The 19,876-nt window shown below is 34.3% G+C and overlaps 3 protein-coding genes across 3 annotated transcripts; 2 read left to right on the top strand and 1 right to left on the bottom strand.

Moving 5' to 3' along the window:
- Positions 1-115: 115 nt before the first annotated feature.
- Positions 116-6,981, top strand: PlexB (plexin B). Its single transcript, XM_088261317.1, has one exon. It carries the CDS (start codon positions 449-451, stop codon positions 6,152-6,154), a length of 5,706 nt encoding a protein of 1,901 aa, XP_088117443.1. The 5' UTR covers positions 116-448; the 3' UTR covers positions 6,155-6,981.
- A 2,722-nt stretch (positions 6,982-9,703) lies between these two features.
- Positions 9,704-16,180, top strand: mTTF (mitochondrial transcription termination factor). Its single transcript, XM_088261291.1, has 6 exons — positions 9,704-10,254; positions 10,523-10,701; positions 12,778-12,874; positions 13,648-13,813; positions 15,336-15,486; positions 15,820-16,180. Exons 1-6 carry the CDS (start codon positions 9,897-9,899, stop codon positions 16,051-16,053), a joined length of 1,185 nt encoding a protein of 394 aa, XP_088117417.1. The 5' UTR covers positions 9,704-9,896; the 3' UTR covers positions 16,054-16,180.
- l(2)k14505 (ATP synthase mitochondrial F1 complex assembly factor 2 homolog l(2)k14505) lies at positions 16,171-19,693 on the bottom strand. The gene is made up of 6 exons (XM_088261304.1): positions 19,494-19,693; positions 19,147-19,340; positions 18,416-18,526; positions 17,867-18,047; positions 17,015-17,130; positions 16,171-16,394 (listed from the first exon to the last, which is right to left on the bottom strand). The coding sequence occupies exons 1-6, from the start codon at positions 19,564-19,566 to the stop codon at positions 16,242-16,244; spliced, it is 828 nt and encodes a 275-aa protein (XP_088117430.1). The 5' UTR covers positions 19,567-19,693; the 3' UTR covers positions 16,171-16,241.
- Positions 19,694-19,876: the final 183 nt, after the last annotated feature.

Here is a 19,876-nt window from a genome sequence, read left to right as displayed (position 1 = left end):
TATGAATCGATGGGCTAACTTTTCGTCTGGAATATATAATACGTTTTGAGTTGTAACAAATATTTTTGTTGTTGGTTATTATTATTATTATTTTTAAATAATTTTTAAAAATACGAAATATATTTATAACATCAGATTAACACATAAGTGGATCTTAAGCTTTGATGTTGATTTCAAAGACGAATAAAGGGTATTAGTTGTCTCTTTCGAACACCAACCCTGCTTGCTTTGACATCCATTTTTACTAAGGTTTTCAAAATGGTTTTGTTGTGTTCGGTGAACCTAGTGTTGTATATTTCTAAAGTTTTAACAGATAAATGTACAAATTTTCTTACTTAATCCTGTGTCTAAAGTACTATTATGGGTTGAAAGTGATTGACTGTGAATAAAATCTAGTTGAATTCATGATCAAAAAAGTAAATCGCATCGAAACTCAGGCGATGGCATAATGATCATGGGAAGGGCTCGGATTGTTTTGGTGCTTTGGCTCCTCGCAAACCTTTGCGGAGCCTCAACTCAAAACATTATAGGAAGGTATCCACCGACTCCAAACAAAACTACACGATTTACCCACTTGGCGTTAGATACTTCCACGGGACAAATATACGCTGGGGCAGCTAATCAGATTCTTCAACTGTCTCCGGAGCTACACATCGAGCACGTAGTTACCACCGGTCCAGTCAATGACAATCCCATGTGTCACGCCAGCGGCTGCGACGCGGAAGATATCAAGACTACGCCAACTAACAATATTAATAAAGTCCTAGTGATAGATCAAGAGAGCAAAGTTCTGATCGCCTGCGGTTCAGTGGCGCAAGGAGCTTGCGAAAAGTACAAGTTGGCGGACATTTCTGCTCAACCGGAGTTTATACCCATCAGTGTAGCGGCTAATAGCGAAGAGGCATCTACCTACGCTTACATTGGCCCAGAGCGGTATAATACTTGGGATAGATCCAACGTGTTGTTTGTAGGAACCACCTTCACCAACAACGGGGAATACCGTCACGATGTTCCAGCAATAGCGAGTAGGAATTTATATACTTTAGAAGTAGCCGAGTTTTCCTTTAATAGGCAATCATTCATCCAAATTGATGTGAAGTACAGAGACAACTTTCTTGTGCAATATGTTTATGGCTTCAATGCCAGTGATTATGCGTACTTTGTGATAATACAAAAACAATCTTATTTGCCGGGTAATGAAGAGCAGGGCTATGTCTCCCGGCTGGCAAGAACTTGCGTAGACGATGATAATTATAGTAGTTACACAGAAGTCACCCTTCAGTGCTCCGCTCCCGCCAAGGGCAAGAAGACCTTGGAGAATTATAATCTCATTCAAGATGCAAAAGTGGCTTTTGCAGGGGAGAATTTGGCCGCAGAAATGGGAATCGAAGTAAATGATCCTGTGTTAGTTGGAGTGTTTAGCCCCTCCCGTGGAATAACTAATGAGCCGAGTTCGCGCTCCGCTATATGTGTTTTTTCACTTTTGGACATTGAAGCGAAGTTTGATGAAAATATTCACATGTGTTTTAACGGAAGTATCATGTCTCGTAATATGGCTTACGTATCCGGCATGATATCTGATGGGAAATGTCCGAGTGCAGGAACTACGGGAAATATTTTAAACTTTTGCCAAGTCGGTCTAAAGGTTAGCGGGATGTTCCCTATTTCTGCAATAGCCGTTAAGGATTACAACGATACACACTTGACATCGGTCACTGTGGGAGTCACTGGATCGCACACAATAGGCTTTTTTGGTACAAAGAATGGCACTCTCAAAAAAGTTGTTCTCGGTAATACCTCGGCGCTTGAATATGGCGAAATCCCTCTTTCCCCGGGACACATGATACTCCCTGATACTACTTTGTCAGCTAATAAAAATATATTATACGTTTTGTCAAAGCACGCTATATTTTCTCTCCCTGTGGAGCATTGCTCGTCATTCACAAACTGTTCAGCCTGTTTGGAATCCAACGATCCGTACTGCGGCTGGTGCTCCCTGGAAAAGCGTTGCACGCTGCAGAGTGCCTGCCAGAAGGGCACCCACAGTGCGCCACGATGGCTCTCGCAGTACACAGGACAGCAGTGCATCGACTTCGAACAGGTCGCTCCCGATCGCATTTCCATCAGCGATATGACCACAGTGCGTCTCATCATCCGCACGCTTCCCGAGCTGCCTGCGGGTGCTAACTACAAGTGCGTGTTTGGCACTGCTCCCCCTATTGACGCCACCGTAACCTCTAATGGGTTGGCTTGCCCCACTCCTACAGTGTACCACCGACCAAATATTCCCGGATCCTCTGACCACATTTCCGTTCCTCTGTCGGTCCATTCGTCCGAAACCAATAAGGACTTTGTCTCACGTATGTTTTCCTTCTTCGATTGTTCTGTGCATACAACTTGTTACAAGTGTGTTACCAGCCAGTGGGCCTGCAACTGGTGTGTTTACGACAACAAGTGTACCCACAACTCTTCCATGTGCCAGAGAACAGTGATAAGTGGAGAAAACAACCCGAATAAACTGCTCACCCACGGAGTAAACCATTGCCCTCGTATTCGCCACTACTCCAAGCCTATTCTTATTCCCAATAATGTTCCTAAAGAGTTGGTCCTGGAAGTTGAGAACCTTCCCCACCTTCAATCTGGTCACACCGGATTTCAATGTGTTGTCAGTATTGAAGTTGCAAAAATGATCGTGCCTGCAAGGGTAGATTCCAACCATTTTATAGTTTGCGATAAAACAACATATTCTTACGAAGAAAATATCGGAGAGTACAATGTTACAGTCAAAGTTGTGTGGAATCTAAAACATTACATAGATACAATAAAAATCACTCTTTACAAATGTGAAATATTAGGCTCTCACAGAGAGCACGCCGATTGCTCTTTGTGCATCACTAGGAACAGTGTGTACCAGTGCACGTGGTGCAGTCACTCCTGCTCGTATAGCGAGTCGTGCTTAGAGCCACCTGTTGCCGAGTGTCCGCGGCCCCGTATCGACATGATCAAGCCCCTGAGTGGTCCTATCGAAGGGGGCACTTTGGTGACCATCGAAGGTAGTAATCTCGGTCTCAAGGAACAAGAAGTGACTGGGAAGGTTCGCATCGGAGATGTCCCCTGTGAAATTGTGGATTTCCAAGTGTCCGTCAGCATAACTTGCCGTACTGGAGCTTCTAATGAATCCATTGTAGCTCCAGTTATTGTAGGTAACGACGCTGGTTTTACCGAATCCGCAGTGCAGTTTAGCTATAAAGATATTAAGTTGCAAGGAATATATCCTTCCATTGGACCCATATCTGGAGGTACACAGCTTGCCATAACGGGTCAGCACCTAAACATTGGATCTAAAATTTTCGCTCATTTAGATGAGTTACCTTGCCAAGTAAATAATACTCAAACTTCTAATAGTAGACTAATTTGTGTGACATCTAAATCGCACAATCCTAAAATAATTCAAACGTTGACTATATCGATTGATAATGCTAATCGTACTCTATTTGGCAATCTGTTCAATTATGTCCTCGATCCCACTATCATGGAAATTAAACCTCTTGAAAGTTTTGTTTCCGGAGGAAGAATGATTATTATACACGGAACAAATTTGCACAGTATTCAAAAACCAGAAATGAATATATTTTACGGGAGCGAGGTAACACCTGTAAATAGCACAGAATGTCTAGTGTTGAATTCAAATCAAATGGAGTGTCCCAGTCCGGCAGCCAATAGCAAATATGCAGAAATAATGCGTCTGTCTGCTGTAAAGCTTCCCTCAGTCAAACCTCAAGTAGTCATGAAAATTGGTTTCACAATGGATTCTGTAGAAACTGTTCAAGACTTAGAAAAACATTTCCACTCTTTAAGACCTCAGATGGTTTATGTTGATGACCCTCAGGTTTATACATTTCCTAATAAAATTAAGCCTTATAAAGGTGACACTTTAGTCATAGAAGGTGAAAATTTGATTCGCGCTAGTGATGAATCGGATGTTTCCGTTACAATTGGCATTCGCTCTTGTAATCTCACAAGCCTAACTATGACCCAACTTGTATGTTCACCTCCCGAAATGCAACCGGCTAATACAGACGAGAATGGTATTCAAATAAAGGAAATCAATCTTCCTTTGGTCGTCATAAAGATTGGCAAGTCCTTGAAATTTTCACTAGGTTACTTGAGGTATGAAGTCATGAAAAATTACTCTTTTCCTCCGGAGGCTGTTGCTGGAACCGCCGCAGGGACATTCTTTTTAGTTTTAATATTCATGATAGTTCTAGTAGTCTATAGGCGTAAGAGTACTAAAGCTGAACGAGAATACAAAAGGATCCAAATACAAATGGATACGCTAGAAAGTAATGTGAGATTAGAATGTAAACAAGCGTTTGCGGAACTCCAAACTGATATGTCAGATTTAGCCGCCGATTTGGAAAACTCCGGAATACCTACACTAGATCATGTTAATTACGTGATGAATGTCTTCTTTCCCGGTGTTTCTGATCATCCTATACTTAATATTCAAAAATCTTTGATTAACGGGCCTAGAAATAATTATGATGTAGCGATGCTTCAATTTGAACAGCTCATTAACAACAAATGTTTCTTGCTATCATTTATTGACACTTTAGAAGCTCAAAAGTCTTTTAATATTAGAGATAAAGTTAATGTAGCTTCTCTTTTGATGGTCGTTTTAATGGGTAAAATGGAATATGCAACTGACATTCTTAGGTGCTTACTGTTGCGCTTGATTGACAAATCTGTCTGCACCAAACACCCGCAGCTCATGCTGCGTCGTACAGAAAGTGTTGTGGAAAAAATGCTGACTAACTGGATGGCTTTATGCATGTATTATTATTTGAAAGATTATGCGGGTTCATCTTTATTTTTATTATTTAAAGCCATCAAACACCAAGTAGAGAAAGGATTGGTAGATGCTATAACGCATGAGGCTAGATATTGCCTTTCTGAAGAGAGATTGCTCAAAGAACAAATAGATCATCACGTAGTTACCCTTCATATTTTACAAGATGACCTTGATGAGAAGGTTCAATGCAAAGTCCTCGATTGTGATACAATATCTCAAGTGAAGTCCAAGATTTTAGATGCACTTTTTAAAAATACGCCCTTTTCTTCCCGGCCGTCCGTCCATGAAGTTGATTTAGAGTGGCGCCATGGCAGAGGTGGCCATCTTATTTTGCAAGATGAAGATCTTACTACTAAAACTATCAATGGCTGGAAAAAACTAAATACTTTAGCACATTACGGTGTTAAGGAATCTGCGATAATGTCTTTGATTTCAAGACAAAATGATAGTTTCAATACAACTTACAAACAACCTTGTAGAAATTGCACCGATATGTATTGTTCTAATGCTCATTTGCGTATTATAAATGGAGGTATGGATTCTGATAACAACTCTCATATTTACCATCTTGTGAAACCGGTAGATTATCATCATTTTGCCAGCAAAACATCCGAACACATGCACAAAGCCATTCCTGAGATATTTTTAACCAGACTCTTATCAACAAAAGGAACCATCAACAAATTTGTGGATGATTTTTTTAATACAATATTGACAGTTAATGAAATTTTACCTCCAGCTGTCAAATGGTTATTTGATTTATTCGACGAAGCTGCTCTCATGCACGGTATCGCTAATCCTGAAGTTGTTCACGCATGGAAATCCAACAGTCTTCCTTTGAGATTCTGGGTCAACCTCATCAAAAATCCGAATTTCATTTTTGATATAAATAAAACAATGACTGTGGATTCCTGTTTATCTGTAATTGCCCAAACATTCATGGATGCCTGTTCTATGACTGAACACCGCCTGTGTAAAGATTCACCTTCGAACAAATTGTTATTTGCGAAGGATATCCCGGTGTACCGAGATATGGTGTTCCAGTTTTACCAAGCGGTATCCAGCCTGCCTCAGATAACTGACCAAGAAATGAGTACCTCCATGCAGCAGCTGTCTGTCCAGCAAGTTAATGAGTTTGATACTATATCTGCTCTAAAAGAACTGTACATTTATGTAAACAAGTATAGAGATCAGGTTTTAATTGCGTTAGAGATGGATCCTCACTGTAATAAAATGCATTTAGCACACAAATTGGAGTTGGTGGCTTGCACCCTGGAAGGTGATCCTAACTCCCAGTGCTGACCCGATGGTACTAATCAGAATGTCTTTACGCGTTGACTTATATTTTTTGTGATTGTGTTTTAGTACAGAGACTTTTACACTTTTTTATTATAATCTAATCTTAAGCTTATTAATAGTTGCCCAACTGACAGTAATAGTGTGATTTAATTTCCCAAAATCAATATGTAATTATGAAATTAATATAATTATATGTATGTACTTTTATATTATAAGCTTTTTTTTACATGGAAGATGTCTTAACATGATTTTTTTTTAAATATATAATTAGATTGTACTATAAACGTATATATAAAATATATGATTAGTATTAGAGCATATAAGTATTTTTCATTTGTGTATGATCAATATATATTATACTAATTGACATTCTAATACATTATATTAATGTGAATAATATAAGTATTTCCTGTATATACTTACTATAGTAAAGTTTTGAGAATGTCTTTTTTTTTATTTGTGTATTAAGTGATCAACAATTGCCATGATTGTAATTTATATTTACGTTATTGTCAATTAAATATCGTGATTACAAACTTCTAAAAATATCTTTTTCTAAAAAAAACCCTGATGAACAACTAAATCTTTAATCAACCCCTGTGTAACAATCATAAAATAAATGTATTTTCATAATTATTTTTTATACGTTAACAACCGTGGTTCTCCTTTCGCAGCTAATTTACCAAAATTTAATTATATAAGTAAAAAAAATTATAAATAAGGAATTATTTTCAATTCAGCAGATGTGTTTTCAGACTTATTTAAGAAGATGCATTTTTCTTAGGGAGAGGTAGACCATTACAGTAGTTCACAGAAAATGAAAAGTATTTTTAACGAGGTAAAAAAAAACTATCTGCAAAAGTAATATTTAGGCGTGCTGGGATCATGAAAAATATTGTAATGGTGGAGGAAATTTAAAATATCAAGTGAAGTAAGTGCAAAGGATTAGACATAATTAGACCAGTCTGATGATGTCGGTAATGACGAAACCTGGTCACCGGTCAAATCAAATAAAAGTGAAAAAAACTATATGTGTAGTTGTTAATTTACTATATAAAATGCAGTTCCACCAAGAAATGTCAGTACAAAACTTCAATCTATTAGGTGGATGCATAAGTAACGTCATATTTTTTCATGAAAAGAAATAAAAAAAATTCGCATATACTTTACTAATTAAGTTTTTTATTTTTTTATTTATTTATTTCATTAGTACATAGATACATTCATAGATACATATTTATTTCATATATACATTTACTATATGTATTACATATTTTTAATTATTTTAAATCACTTTCTTTCATCTTTTTGTCAACTTTTTAATCCCATTTGAATATAAAATTTAGGGTTTCGATGCAAAGAACATGTCTAGTGCTGTTTTCACCTCCTCCGTTGTTTTAATTTTTTTCCATTTTAATCATTTTATAAAGATAAAAAAATATGAAAATCAGAAGGAGCTAAATCAGGAAAGTAAGGTGGATGCTTCCAAACATCCCATTTTAGCTCCTTAAATTTATGTTGTGTTATCATCAAAGAATGTGGCCGCGCGTTGTACCCACACGTCGTACATGGAACCCTTTCCAATGCGATACTTTATTTTATGAACTTACTCCTGGAGCAAATTAAGTTCCTTCTGAGAAGCATCACTGTATTTTCATTCTACCCATGATAAATCATGGGTAGAATTGGTGAATGTTGCATGTGTGTAAAGTGATAACTTAAACCAGCCTATGACGGTCTTAAGCCCCGTAAATGCCCAGACTTCCATATTCTTCTTCATGTTGAGATTTCAAAAAATAATGTAATTAATAACTACTAAAATTGGAGATAATTCACATTTATGAAAAAGTATTTGGACACACTCAAAATGTTGTATGTATAAGAGTACAAAAAAATACCGAGAAAGTTATTTAAAGGGTGGGGCAGAACTTGCTTATTTGGTTATTCTATACAAACAGTGTATGCAAAAATATGTTTTATTCTTTGAACACCATAAAGTACAACATTGGAAGTTTACATTTATCTAGTTTTAAACATTATGTCAGGCAGATGGCGTCTAATGCACTGTGTTAGTCAATTTTGAAGGTTTTTTCAACTCCCTCCAGCATATCCACTGGTATGTTGACAACAGCTTGACGAATATTGTTCTTCAAATGATTAAGGGTCTTAGGACGATCGTTGTAGACTGTTATATCCAAATAAAAAGTCCCCTGATTTAGCCCCATGCAGTCGCATGGGGCTAAATCAGGGGACCGTGCCGGCTACTGCAGGTCGCCTCTCAAGGAGATAAGCCGTCCTGGGAAGTGTTTCCGCAAAATATTCAGTCATTGTATTTGCGTGGTGTGTGCCATGGCAGTCTTACTAGAACCATACTCGTCTCGGCCATTTCTTTTGAGTCCTGGCAGGAAAAACTCTTGAATCGTGAATCTTGAATATATTGGTCTGGAGTCTCAGAGACTGTCCAGTCGTTTTCTTCAAAAAAACACAGGCCAATCATTCAAACATGCGATATCGCACACCAAACAATGACACGTTGCGAGTGTAAGAGACTTTGATGAAGATGTCTGGGGTTGTCATGGCTCCAATATGGCTTGCTATGTTCTGCTTATTTACGCATCCTGAAAGATGGAAATGAACCTCATCTCTGAAGAAAACTATTGCTTCCTGAGGAATGTTGAGTAGCGCCTCATTTGCATTTTTTTGTGTAAAAAAGTCACGTGAAGTGAGATCTGATACCGTCGCCAATGTATATTTGTGATGACGACTGAACTAAGCAGGCTATAAACTTCAAGCCACGGCCTCTCGAATAAGCTTACCCATACCCTCCTCAGAGCAGCCCTAGCTTTAGGACTACCCGCTCAAATAAGCAAATCTACCCGCTCAAATAAGCAAATGTATATGACCAGGCCTGGCCAACCCAAATTGCACCCCAGGCCGCATCATTACCTAAAATTTTCCCAATGGCTGCATACAGACAGTAATATTTAAAGAAAAACTTTTAACAAATTTCATACTTTTTGATTATTTTAAAAAGTATTATAAATAATTTGAATGCATAGGTAATCAGAAAATACAATCAGGGTAATTATGAAAAAGAACCATTGCTACAACCAGATGTGGGAAGAAAACACACATTGGACCAACAAAAAAATGTATCTTTATGGTAATACACATTGTTATCAATTTGAATAATCAAAGTTATTAATTGGGACACATATCAATCAATCAACCAATTTTATTTTATCAATTGCCACTCAGTGCGAGATTCGAGTTTCTTTTCAGCAGAATATATGCATTTCATGTAATTATAGATTGATTGGTTTCAATAACTTTAATATGATTAAAAATACATTTTGAAGGACCCGATATTAAAAAAAAATATTCGTCATACATGACCGTGGGCCGCACGTAAGGGCGCCGCGGGTCGCATGCGTCCTGAGGGTTGGTCATTTTTCATTCATTCAGAAAAAGTTTTGACGGGTTCTAGTTAGGTACCTATCAATATGTATTCACTTTGTTGTCTCTGCCTTTGGATCCAAAGATATATTATACATAATTATATGGACCTGTCAAAACTGACAATTGGGGATTTAACCTTAAATGTTTTATTTAAATTTTAACAAGTATAAATTGAATTAAAATACACCACTCTATTCAAACGTGGGTTTAACCTGATATCCAACCACGGTTTTGTAGTATTTATGTAATTTTAAATTCAGGAGCTGCTCATTTATGTCAAAAAGATATGTTAAAAAATAGTTTCAAAGTTTGTTTTTGCGTGACAAGAACTTTACTCAATTCGTTTTTCAGAGAAGAGAGATGTTTAAATGTAAAATCATCATATTTTAGGAACTATAGTAGAAAAGTCGACCTAGAAAAGGTCAAAGAAGTATTGCGTTCTCGGAACGAAGAGCGTTTACGTGAAGTATTAATACATTTTTTTGGTCTAACCAATGATAGCTACAGTGCGTTTATCAAATCCAATAATTTTATTTCCCATTTAGACGGTAATCATGTGAAATTAAATTTGGAAACTTTGAAAGCCTTTAATATCAGCAATAAATGTATAAAAGCAAATTTGATGCTATTATGTTTCGATAATGGTTTGTACATATTGGATAATACATATGTGTATAAAAGGAAAACGAAATGTATCTCAGAAAATGTTTTTGACTTAACATCTTCACTGTCTCCGACATTGTGTACTCACATACATGCGGTTGCCATGATAAGAATATAAGCATTGCTTGTGTTAACTCAAGTGTATTTTATTGTTATTGTTTCTTTTTCCTTTTTTCCACACATCGGATACACATTTTATAAACACGATTATTGCAAAATTGTTTAATATTGTTTAATTTTTTGTTTCAGAAATCTTGAAGAAAAATATAGCTTTACTGTCAAATATGAATTTCACAAGAATAAATCATGGGGTTCCTTTCTTAAATTTGCCATCACAAAAGTTATTGAATTTATGCTTACAAATAAAACGTGAAGAAGCCATTATTCCGGGTGGAAATAGACTTTACTTTATTAGTAATTTCTTAAATGTAGGTACTTTTATGGAGTATTTTAACCACTTCATACCTGAATTATTTTTTAAAAATTTGCAACCATAAGGAGAGTGTCAAGGTCCCCACATGTCGCTTTGCATTAATAAATGACTTTGAAAACAAAATAAATATAATCACACATGGTAGAGACCCTGGTCTTCGAAATGTAATTTTGACCATGTGCAACATCTGGTTTAACTCCAAATATGGAAAGAACACACTCGCGCGAGACCCGGCTTTAAGTGGTTAAAAGTAAATATTTATGTTCTATTTTACATAGCAGTGCTCTTTTATCATTTCTAGCCATGGTGGCAACTGATATGGCCGAAAACGTACTTGGTGACCATATTAGTTGCCACTGGGACCAGAAATGTTACTTTAAAATTACATCAAGAGACCAAGACACTCTGTAGTTATGAGTAAGAAGACTAAAAGAGAGATTTATATAATTAAAATGTAACTTTGTTTTTAAATCACTATAAATATTTATAGTGATTTTAAAACGAATTTACATTTTAATTATAAAATTGAAAATCACAAAGTAACTAACTAACTAACTAACTAACCATCACGGCGCTTTTCCGCAGGGGTAGGCAGAGAGAAAAAAACGCCACACCACTCTGTCTTTGCAAACATTCTTCGCCTCTTCCACGTTCATGCATCTCCTCATACATAACCGTCGATTGTTACGACTCCTAACCTGACCACTTTCAAGTATTTGGCATACCTGATCGTGCCATGTTTTTCTCGGTCTTCCTATGCTCCTTTTCCCAATTACATTCGCCTCATAAATTTTTTTAACCGTTCTTTCCTCACTCATTCGTTCTACATGTCCAAACCATCTCAACACACCTTTCTTAATTTTATCGATAATGCTTATCTCAGCTTTGCATTCCTTCCTTATTTCACTATTCGAACATCTATCATACATCGTTTTGTCGCACATTCTTCTGAGAGATCGCATTTCGACTGCATTCAGTCTACTTTCATCCTTCTTTTGCCAACTCCATGTTTCACTTCTGTACATTAGAGTTGGGACCAGGACTCCGTTGTGCACTGCCAGTTTAGCTTCCGCTGATAGGTTTTTATTTGCTATAACTGATTTCAGTGCACCATTCACTTTGTTCCCAGCATTCACTCTCCTTTCTATGTCTTTATCAATCTTTCCATCCCTAGAAAACATACTACCCAAATACACGAAATCATCTACCTGTTCCAAAATCTCTCCGTTTACCAGTATTTCACACTCAGATCTACATTCTTCTCTTTCAAAAACCATAATTTTGGATTTGCTAACATTCATCAATAAATCACTTTCCTTGCACACATTATACACTTTTGTCAGTAACGCCTGCAGGTCTTCTCTGCTATCGGCAAGAAGAACAGCATCGTCAGCATACAAAAGGCAACAGACAGTCAAATTATTCATTCTAGTTCCAACATTTAAATCTTTCAGTTCTTTTATACAATTATCCATGTATAGGTTAAACAGCCACGGTGACATTACACATCCCTGTTAAACACCTTTAGAGATGCTAAGCCAGGATGAAAATGAACCACTTACCCTAATGCATGCAGTGCTATCCTCGTACAAGGATGCAATGCCTTGGATAAGTTAACTGCTTACCCCATACTCAGATAACACCTTGCATAGCTTCGTTCTATCAACTCGGTCATACGCTTTCTGCAAATCCACAAAAGCATAGAAAAGCTTTTGGTTTTTGGCCAAAAACTTTTATGTAATGTTGCGCAAGGCAATAATTTGATTCGTACATCCTCTCCCATTCATAAATCCACTCTGGACATCCCACACTTTGTCCACTCTGGAAATCACAAAGTAAGTGCTTCAAATATAAATTATAGAGATTTGGAAATGTATTTGGAAAGTTAACAGTGTTTTCAACGGGTCTGTGAATGTTAATATATTGACCCAATAAATACAATCCTCTCCACTGAATTCACATAAATATCGGTTGGAAAAATTTCTCTGCTAAACATCAATATATTTGAACTGTTTTTTTTCTCTCTATATTTATAATTCGCTTGAAGATGTTGTCATATTTAATATTGCAGGTGAATCCGGAGGACGTTGCTAAAAGTATTGTGAAAAGATTATTTGTTTATTCCATGTCATTTGAAAATCTACAGCATTCATTAAAAACATTAACAGGTAATTATTAACTGCTAAAACTGTTAATAAAATTAAATCTGTGTTAAAAAATTTACATTGCCCTATGCACCATTGGGTGCGGATAAGGTTCAGACAAAGAATATTTTAAGAAAACATAAGTACTATATTATGATTATTGAGTCTTTGTTGCACAGTGCATTAAGTGATCATTTGAACCAGTGGCGGTACTTCCCTAGAAGCCCAAAAGCCCGGCTTGCCTAACAACTCCAAATAAAAATGACTAAATCTAGACCAAATGATTAAAAATACATAATTAATGTATGACTATTTTTAAATTATCGCGCGCTTACATGATTATTAAACACTATGCATGCCATTATATGGTGATGGTACTTATAGGATATGGTTAATATCTGAGGAAGATATTTTATTTTAGTGAACATTTTCTTTATTTCAAGGTGATGGCTATACCTTACAAAAGTTACTTGTTAGCATATTTTTACAATGATTACAATACATTGTTTATATTTATAATACTTTCTGGGTGCTTACTAAACTGGGAATGATATGAGGTGAAGGAATCATAGGTACATCATGTATTCACGAATGTGAAAAATAATGGGCTTGCCTTACTGGTAAACCCTAGGCACGCCACTCACTTGAACCAGCCAGTGTTGGATTGTAAGTCCTGGAAATGCCCAAACTTTCATGTACAAATATTTGAAAACACTAACAATATTATTGATAGAAAAATCTTTACAAATTAGCAGTGTTATTTCATTAATTGATATTTTTATATTACATAATTTTAGATCTAGGTGTGAGTCCAGAAAACATCATAAGAGATTGGTGGGTAGTGAAATATTCCACAAATTTGATAGAAAAAAGGCTTTCAAAAGTAAAAATCAATAAATCAAAAATAAAAAATGAAACTACTATGCCTTGGATGGTAAGATGTCAGCAGGAATCTTTAGATAGGTAAATAAATGCATTTAATAATAAGTTTTAGGCTTACCTCTACTCAATCAATATTCTCAACAAACAGAAATAGCACATTTATATACATACTCATCTTAAAGTGTTTGTTCACCTTCGGCACCATCATAAGAAAAAAAAAACACCTTAAAAAAAGCAAGTTGTTATTATAATAATATTCAACTCTTTCCCAGCAAAGTGTTGTAAACGCCAGTACTGTAGAACGGTGCTACTTGAACTTTGATGTGTTACTTGAGCCCAGTACAAAAAAAAAATTAATCTGTATTTGGTCTACAATAATGAACGTATCGACATGATTCATTGTTTCCCTGACAGGTGACACTTATTCTCACGATACTTCGATCGATACCACGATCTAAATATTATTTTTGTACTGGGCTCAAATAGCACATCAAAGTTCAAGTAGCCCCATTCTACGGTAAAGTAAAAATTATTTTGTTTTGCCAAATCTACTCAAAACAATTGTATTTACGCATAATCTGGAAGAAATTGTAAAATTATTTCCTGATCATGCGTATTTCCAATTATTTGAAGTAGGAGATACTAAAATAAAATAATCATTATGTAATTTTTTTGTAAATGTCAGTTACCCAACCAAATTGATAAATAAACTGATTCATAATCACGGACGATTTCCTGTGAAGCATATTCTTCTCACTCCAACACTTTTTAACAGCACCATGTTGAATGTTACAGTAATGAATGGGATATATATATATATATATATATATATATATATATATATATATATATATATATATATATATATATATATATATATATATATATATATATATATATATATATATATATATATATATATATATATATATAGGGTCCGCCATCTAAAGTTTTTTTTTTCAACTAGTGCTTATTTCGTGAATGGTAACACTTAGCTCATGTCTGATTTGACAGATAATTAGTTTTATCCTTCCGCTGAGCGAATATGGTTGTGTATACGCTTGAACAACGCTGGGAAATATTGCGACATTCGACTTACAGAAGATGCCGATTTTGCCAAAAAAATCATCTTTTCGGATGAAGCTCATTTTGATCTTGGCGGGTATGTAAACAAGCAAAATTGTCGTATTTGGGGCACAGAAAACCCGCACGCATACATTGAAAAGCCGGTACACCCAAAACGAGTCACTGTTTGGTGCGGATTTTGGTCCAGAGGCATAATTGGGCCATTTTTCTTTGAAAATGAGCAAGGAGTGGCCGTTAGTCAATGGCGATCGTTATCGGGCCATGTTGAACGGATTTTTGTTCACAAAAATTGAAGAGGAGGATATTGGCAACATTTGGTTTCAACAGGACGGCGCTACGTGCCACACAGCCGAAGCTACACTCGATGTTTTGCGCCCCATTTTCAAAAAAAAAATGTTATTTGGCGGACCCTTTATATATATATATATATATATATATATATATATATATATATATATATATATATATATATATATATATATATAAATATATATATATATAATAATATAATTTAAAGGTCAATCAATTTGAGAAAAAAATCATGGGAACTTCTTGGAGAAAATAACTCTACAATGACATATCTTGCAGAGAGATTAGAATGCAATGTTGAGACTGTACAAATTATGGCATTGAAAATACCAGCGATCATCACTCTCAGAGTCACTAAGGTAAAATACAATATTTTATAATAATTTTATCTTCGTTTTTGGTAACAAAGCAATACTTTTTATTTATTCAGAATCGAAAAAATGATTAATTCAAGTTTATGAATGTCTGGTAAAGTGTATTTTTAAAAAAAATTATAAATTCACTTGGTGAATATTACTATTTCTTAAAATCTATTGTTACACGTATTTTGATGCATTCCATACCATTTTCAAACACCATGTTTGAAAACACATGTCACAATAGATTTAATGAAATAGTGGTATTTACCAAGTGAAATTTAAATATATAAATGGACATTTTTATAATTAACCTGTAGTACATTTATTTTTCAGGCCCGTGACATATTAGATTTTTTATTCTCAAGGGGATATACTGCACAGGAAATTATTTCAGTACCGAGGGTACTTGCGCATTCACTGAAGACAATGGAAACAAGACTGAAACTTCTCAACGAATCTGGAAATCATCCCAAAAATTTAAATATATTATGCAAAAGTAAAAAAGACTTCGGAAAAATTATGGAATCATTGCGATCTCCCTTAACATCTATTCCACAGAAAAGTTGAATATATTATTTTTACTAAAAAAATATATGTTCGACGTTAAATCACATATTCTACCATTAATTGTTAAAAAAAAATACATCAAATTAGGAAAGAGGGAGTATATCAATAAAACTAATATTTTTGTGTATTTTACATATTTTATTTTCACATTTTCATAATTCTATTGGTGATTTGAATACTAGGTTTTTTTAAGATAAATTATTTTTCTCAGCAGTATGCTTTTTAATTTGTTTGGATTCAAATGAATTAAAATGTACAAATAAAACAGCTGCAGATAGCCTCGCTTGCAATTCCTGTTGGCTGAGGTCATGAGCCCATTCCACGCGTCCCCAATACCGCAGCTGAAATAGAAAGGTTTTTCTTTATTATGTCCTTAAACTTAATTATGATAAAACTATTCTTTTATTAAGAAATAAATTAAAAGCATTTTTTTAATTATTAAAACAGCTACGACAATCAATACAATAAGTGAAATCTGAAGAAAATACAAGGATTTGATAATTATCTTAATATTCAAATTCTTGTCAAGATATTGAAATTGTAATGACATTAGCTTCAACACCATTATAAGTCTCACTTACCAGCAAGATTTCTATGTAATCTATCTCTATTGATAGCTTGGGACCCCAGTTTCAAGAATGCGGTGGGTATCACAAGGAATAAAATATGTTTTACACTAATTTGAACAGCATTAATACCTACTTTCCAACAACATGCAATAACCGCCTGACTTACAAATATACTACTTTTCAATAAGAATTTTTGCAAACGGTTCATTGACTTTTCAGATTTTTATAAATACAAATAGAATCTGAAAATCATTTTATATGTAGGCCATGTTTAATCCGATATTCCTCCTGAGTGATAATACCCTTATAACCAATTATACTTGCCTGCGATGAGAATTGAATGCTTTTGGTTGAGGTGGAATGGGAAGATATAAATAAGGAATAATAATAACCTGGTGTTCTTCTTCCAACCTCGATAAGTAAACTGCTTCTTCGGGTGTTATGAATCTTTCCACACAAGCCAACATTAAAATCACAGATTTTAAAGTATCTACACCATATGTATACCCTGGAAAAAAATATTTTATGCAAGTCAAAATTCAAAGATTCTTATGTACATTTATTAATTATATTACTATAATTGACACATTTCGGACAGGTATTTTTTACGCCTGCGGACCGCTGGCGATGCGATTTGATAATTATGTGCATACAGTTAAGAATAAAATAACTAGTGATGATCACCAATCTGATGATGTCTGTTACGACGAAACCCAGTCGCCGGTCAAATAAAATTTATGTGGAAAAAACTATATATGCAGTTGTTATTTTATTCTTTGAAATGTAGTTCCACCAAGAAATGTCAGTACAAAACTTAAAACTTATATAGTTAAAGACCGTAACAAAGATTTTGGGATATAATATTCATATAAAAACGTTGGATAATTTCTTTTTTTCTGCCTTTGAAATGACGCCAGCGCAGAAGGCAAAAATACCCTTCCCGTCCTTGAGCATCAATTGACCGAACAGCTAGAAATACCTTTCCTGCTCGAAGTGTGTTAAGTTATAATAATATTGTTAAGTTATATATAAAGACTGATATTTTTAAGTTATAAAGAAATCACTACAAAGTGCATCAAATATCGATTTAACTGGAAAAATTATTTTATTGCATTATATATAACATCAAGCTGTCCACTTTCTATTATTTGTGTCAATTTATTGTTTTCTCTGTAAAATTTATTTTTAACAAACGGTTTAAAGGGAATGAAATATAGATACCAAATTACTAAATATATAATTACCATTTACTGCTTGCATATTAAAAGACAAAAAATGTTTTGCGAGTATTGCTTTAGTGTCTTCACTAATAACTGGAGCTTCAAAACCTCTTGTTTTCTTAATATCTACAAGGAATCTATCACAAAACCACTGAATTACTGGATCCCACTTCTTTATTTGGCTTTCGTATAAAGCATCATCTTCCTGAAAATGTATAATCCAAATCATTACATATAGAGAAATGGTTAGCATAAATTTTTCATTTTTAACACAACAAAAAATGTGTAAATTTTAATTATAAGATATTACAAAGAGACTGCTAAATCAATTATTATTTTTAAAATTTTCAAAAATAAGATTTCAATTTTATTATTCAAAGGTTACGCTTTGATGGAGCTATACTGGATATCGCTCCTTAGGCTTACCAAACAGCCAAGTAAAATCAGGTAAAGTAAACTTGGCAATAAATACAGCAAAAAAAAATGTTTCGTTTGCAAGGTTTCGTTTATTCGGTAAGGTGGGACTGAAACTTTAAAAAAAATAAAAATCATTTTTCAGAAATATGTACTTACACTTGATTGAAAAAGAAGAGTATCTGTGGTTATGTAGTTTATTAAATAGTTTGCCATATCATATTTACTTAAGTTGTTTGGGTTATCCAAAGATGTATTGCATAATGAACTCTGAAAAATTAAACAAATTAAAAGACCGAATACAACACATGAAATGGGCTATTTCAAATTAAGAGATAATGACTTATATTTTTAGGCTATCAGCGCATAAATAAATTTCCGGACGTCTAAATCAAATAAGGCCCAGCATTTATTGAGTCGCAACTTAATTTTCTCTAAATCCAGGAAACATTTTACGTAATTGATTTTTTTCCTAAAACACCGTTATTGCATTGAAAAAATAAGTTTTTCTTTAAAATGATTAAGTATATGGTTTTGAAAAGAAGAGTTATTGAAAGATAAGGAGTTTGAAAAAATATATTTTCTATATTTATTCTAAAAAACAAACAAAAAAATACCCGATATACATTCTTTAAAAAAAATCAGGGGTGAGCAGACAAGTGACCTCTTCAGTAGACTGAATGTGACTTAACGAATGGTGGGCCTTAAGATCTCAGCCCTTGTTGAGTAGTTACATGGTAAAATAAAATAAAAACAATCTGATAATTAGTCGGACAATCTGAATAAAGTGTTTTTTTAGCACAGTTGGCTAAATTTATAGTAATACCTTTAATGTGTATGCGAACAACTTTACTATTAAGCTTTTTACCGAATAAAATGGAATCACAAACCAAATGCATGGATTCTTGGTGAATTTGATCGATTTGAGCATCCCACTCAGCAGCTACAGCGATGGCTAAAGGCTCACTTTCAACGTAGAAGCTTTTTCCTAATGGTGTTTTAAGCTTCCGTTGATCTAAAGTGATTTCATATCTGCCGTCACTGCAAAGGATTCCAGTACGCTTATAAAACCTTTTTCGTGTAGCTAAAATTAAAAAAAACCATTGCGTGTATACTGGAGATAATTTTTATCTAATTAAGAAAATTAAGCAATAAATACTATGTAAAATTGATCGAAATGATTAACAAAACCAAGAACATTAAAAAAGTAATTATCAATGTAAATTTTATAACCTACCAAAATGTCTGAGAGAGCTTAATCTGGTATATGTTATGCATTTTGAAAAAAATAAATTGCTGAATGTCGACATATTGAAGTAAGTAGTAATAATATATAAATGTACGATCTGTGGGATCGTATCAGGAATATACAATAATCTAATAATTAAATGAAATCATTTGAACCACATCCACAGACAAACTAATTGTGTAATCACTGATTACATCCAAACGTCAACATTTTGAAGTACGTTCCAAAGATAGATCCGGAGAGATCACATTCTAATAAGCCTTATTGAGCCTTATTGTAAACGAGCGTATTTTGTAAAAAGCGCCGTGGTTTATTTCATTTGTGCGTGTGCTTTTTTTTTGTTTAAAAAATATTTTAATATATATTACTGT

This window comes from Brachycentrus maculatus, unplaced genomic scaffold (genome assembly GCF_059751285.1).
Source record: "Brachycentrus maculatus isolate JH-2025_06_01 unplaced genomic scaffold, ASM5975128v1 h1tg000010l, whole genome shotgun sequence".
Taxonomy (NCBI): domain Eukaryota; kingdom Metazoa; phylum Arthropoda; class Insecta; order Trichoptera; family Brachycentridae; genus Brachycentrus; species Brachycentrus maculatus.
The sequence above is the reverse complement of the archived record's forward strand: the minus strand, read 5'-3'. Positions and strand labels throughout refer to the sequence as shown.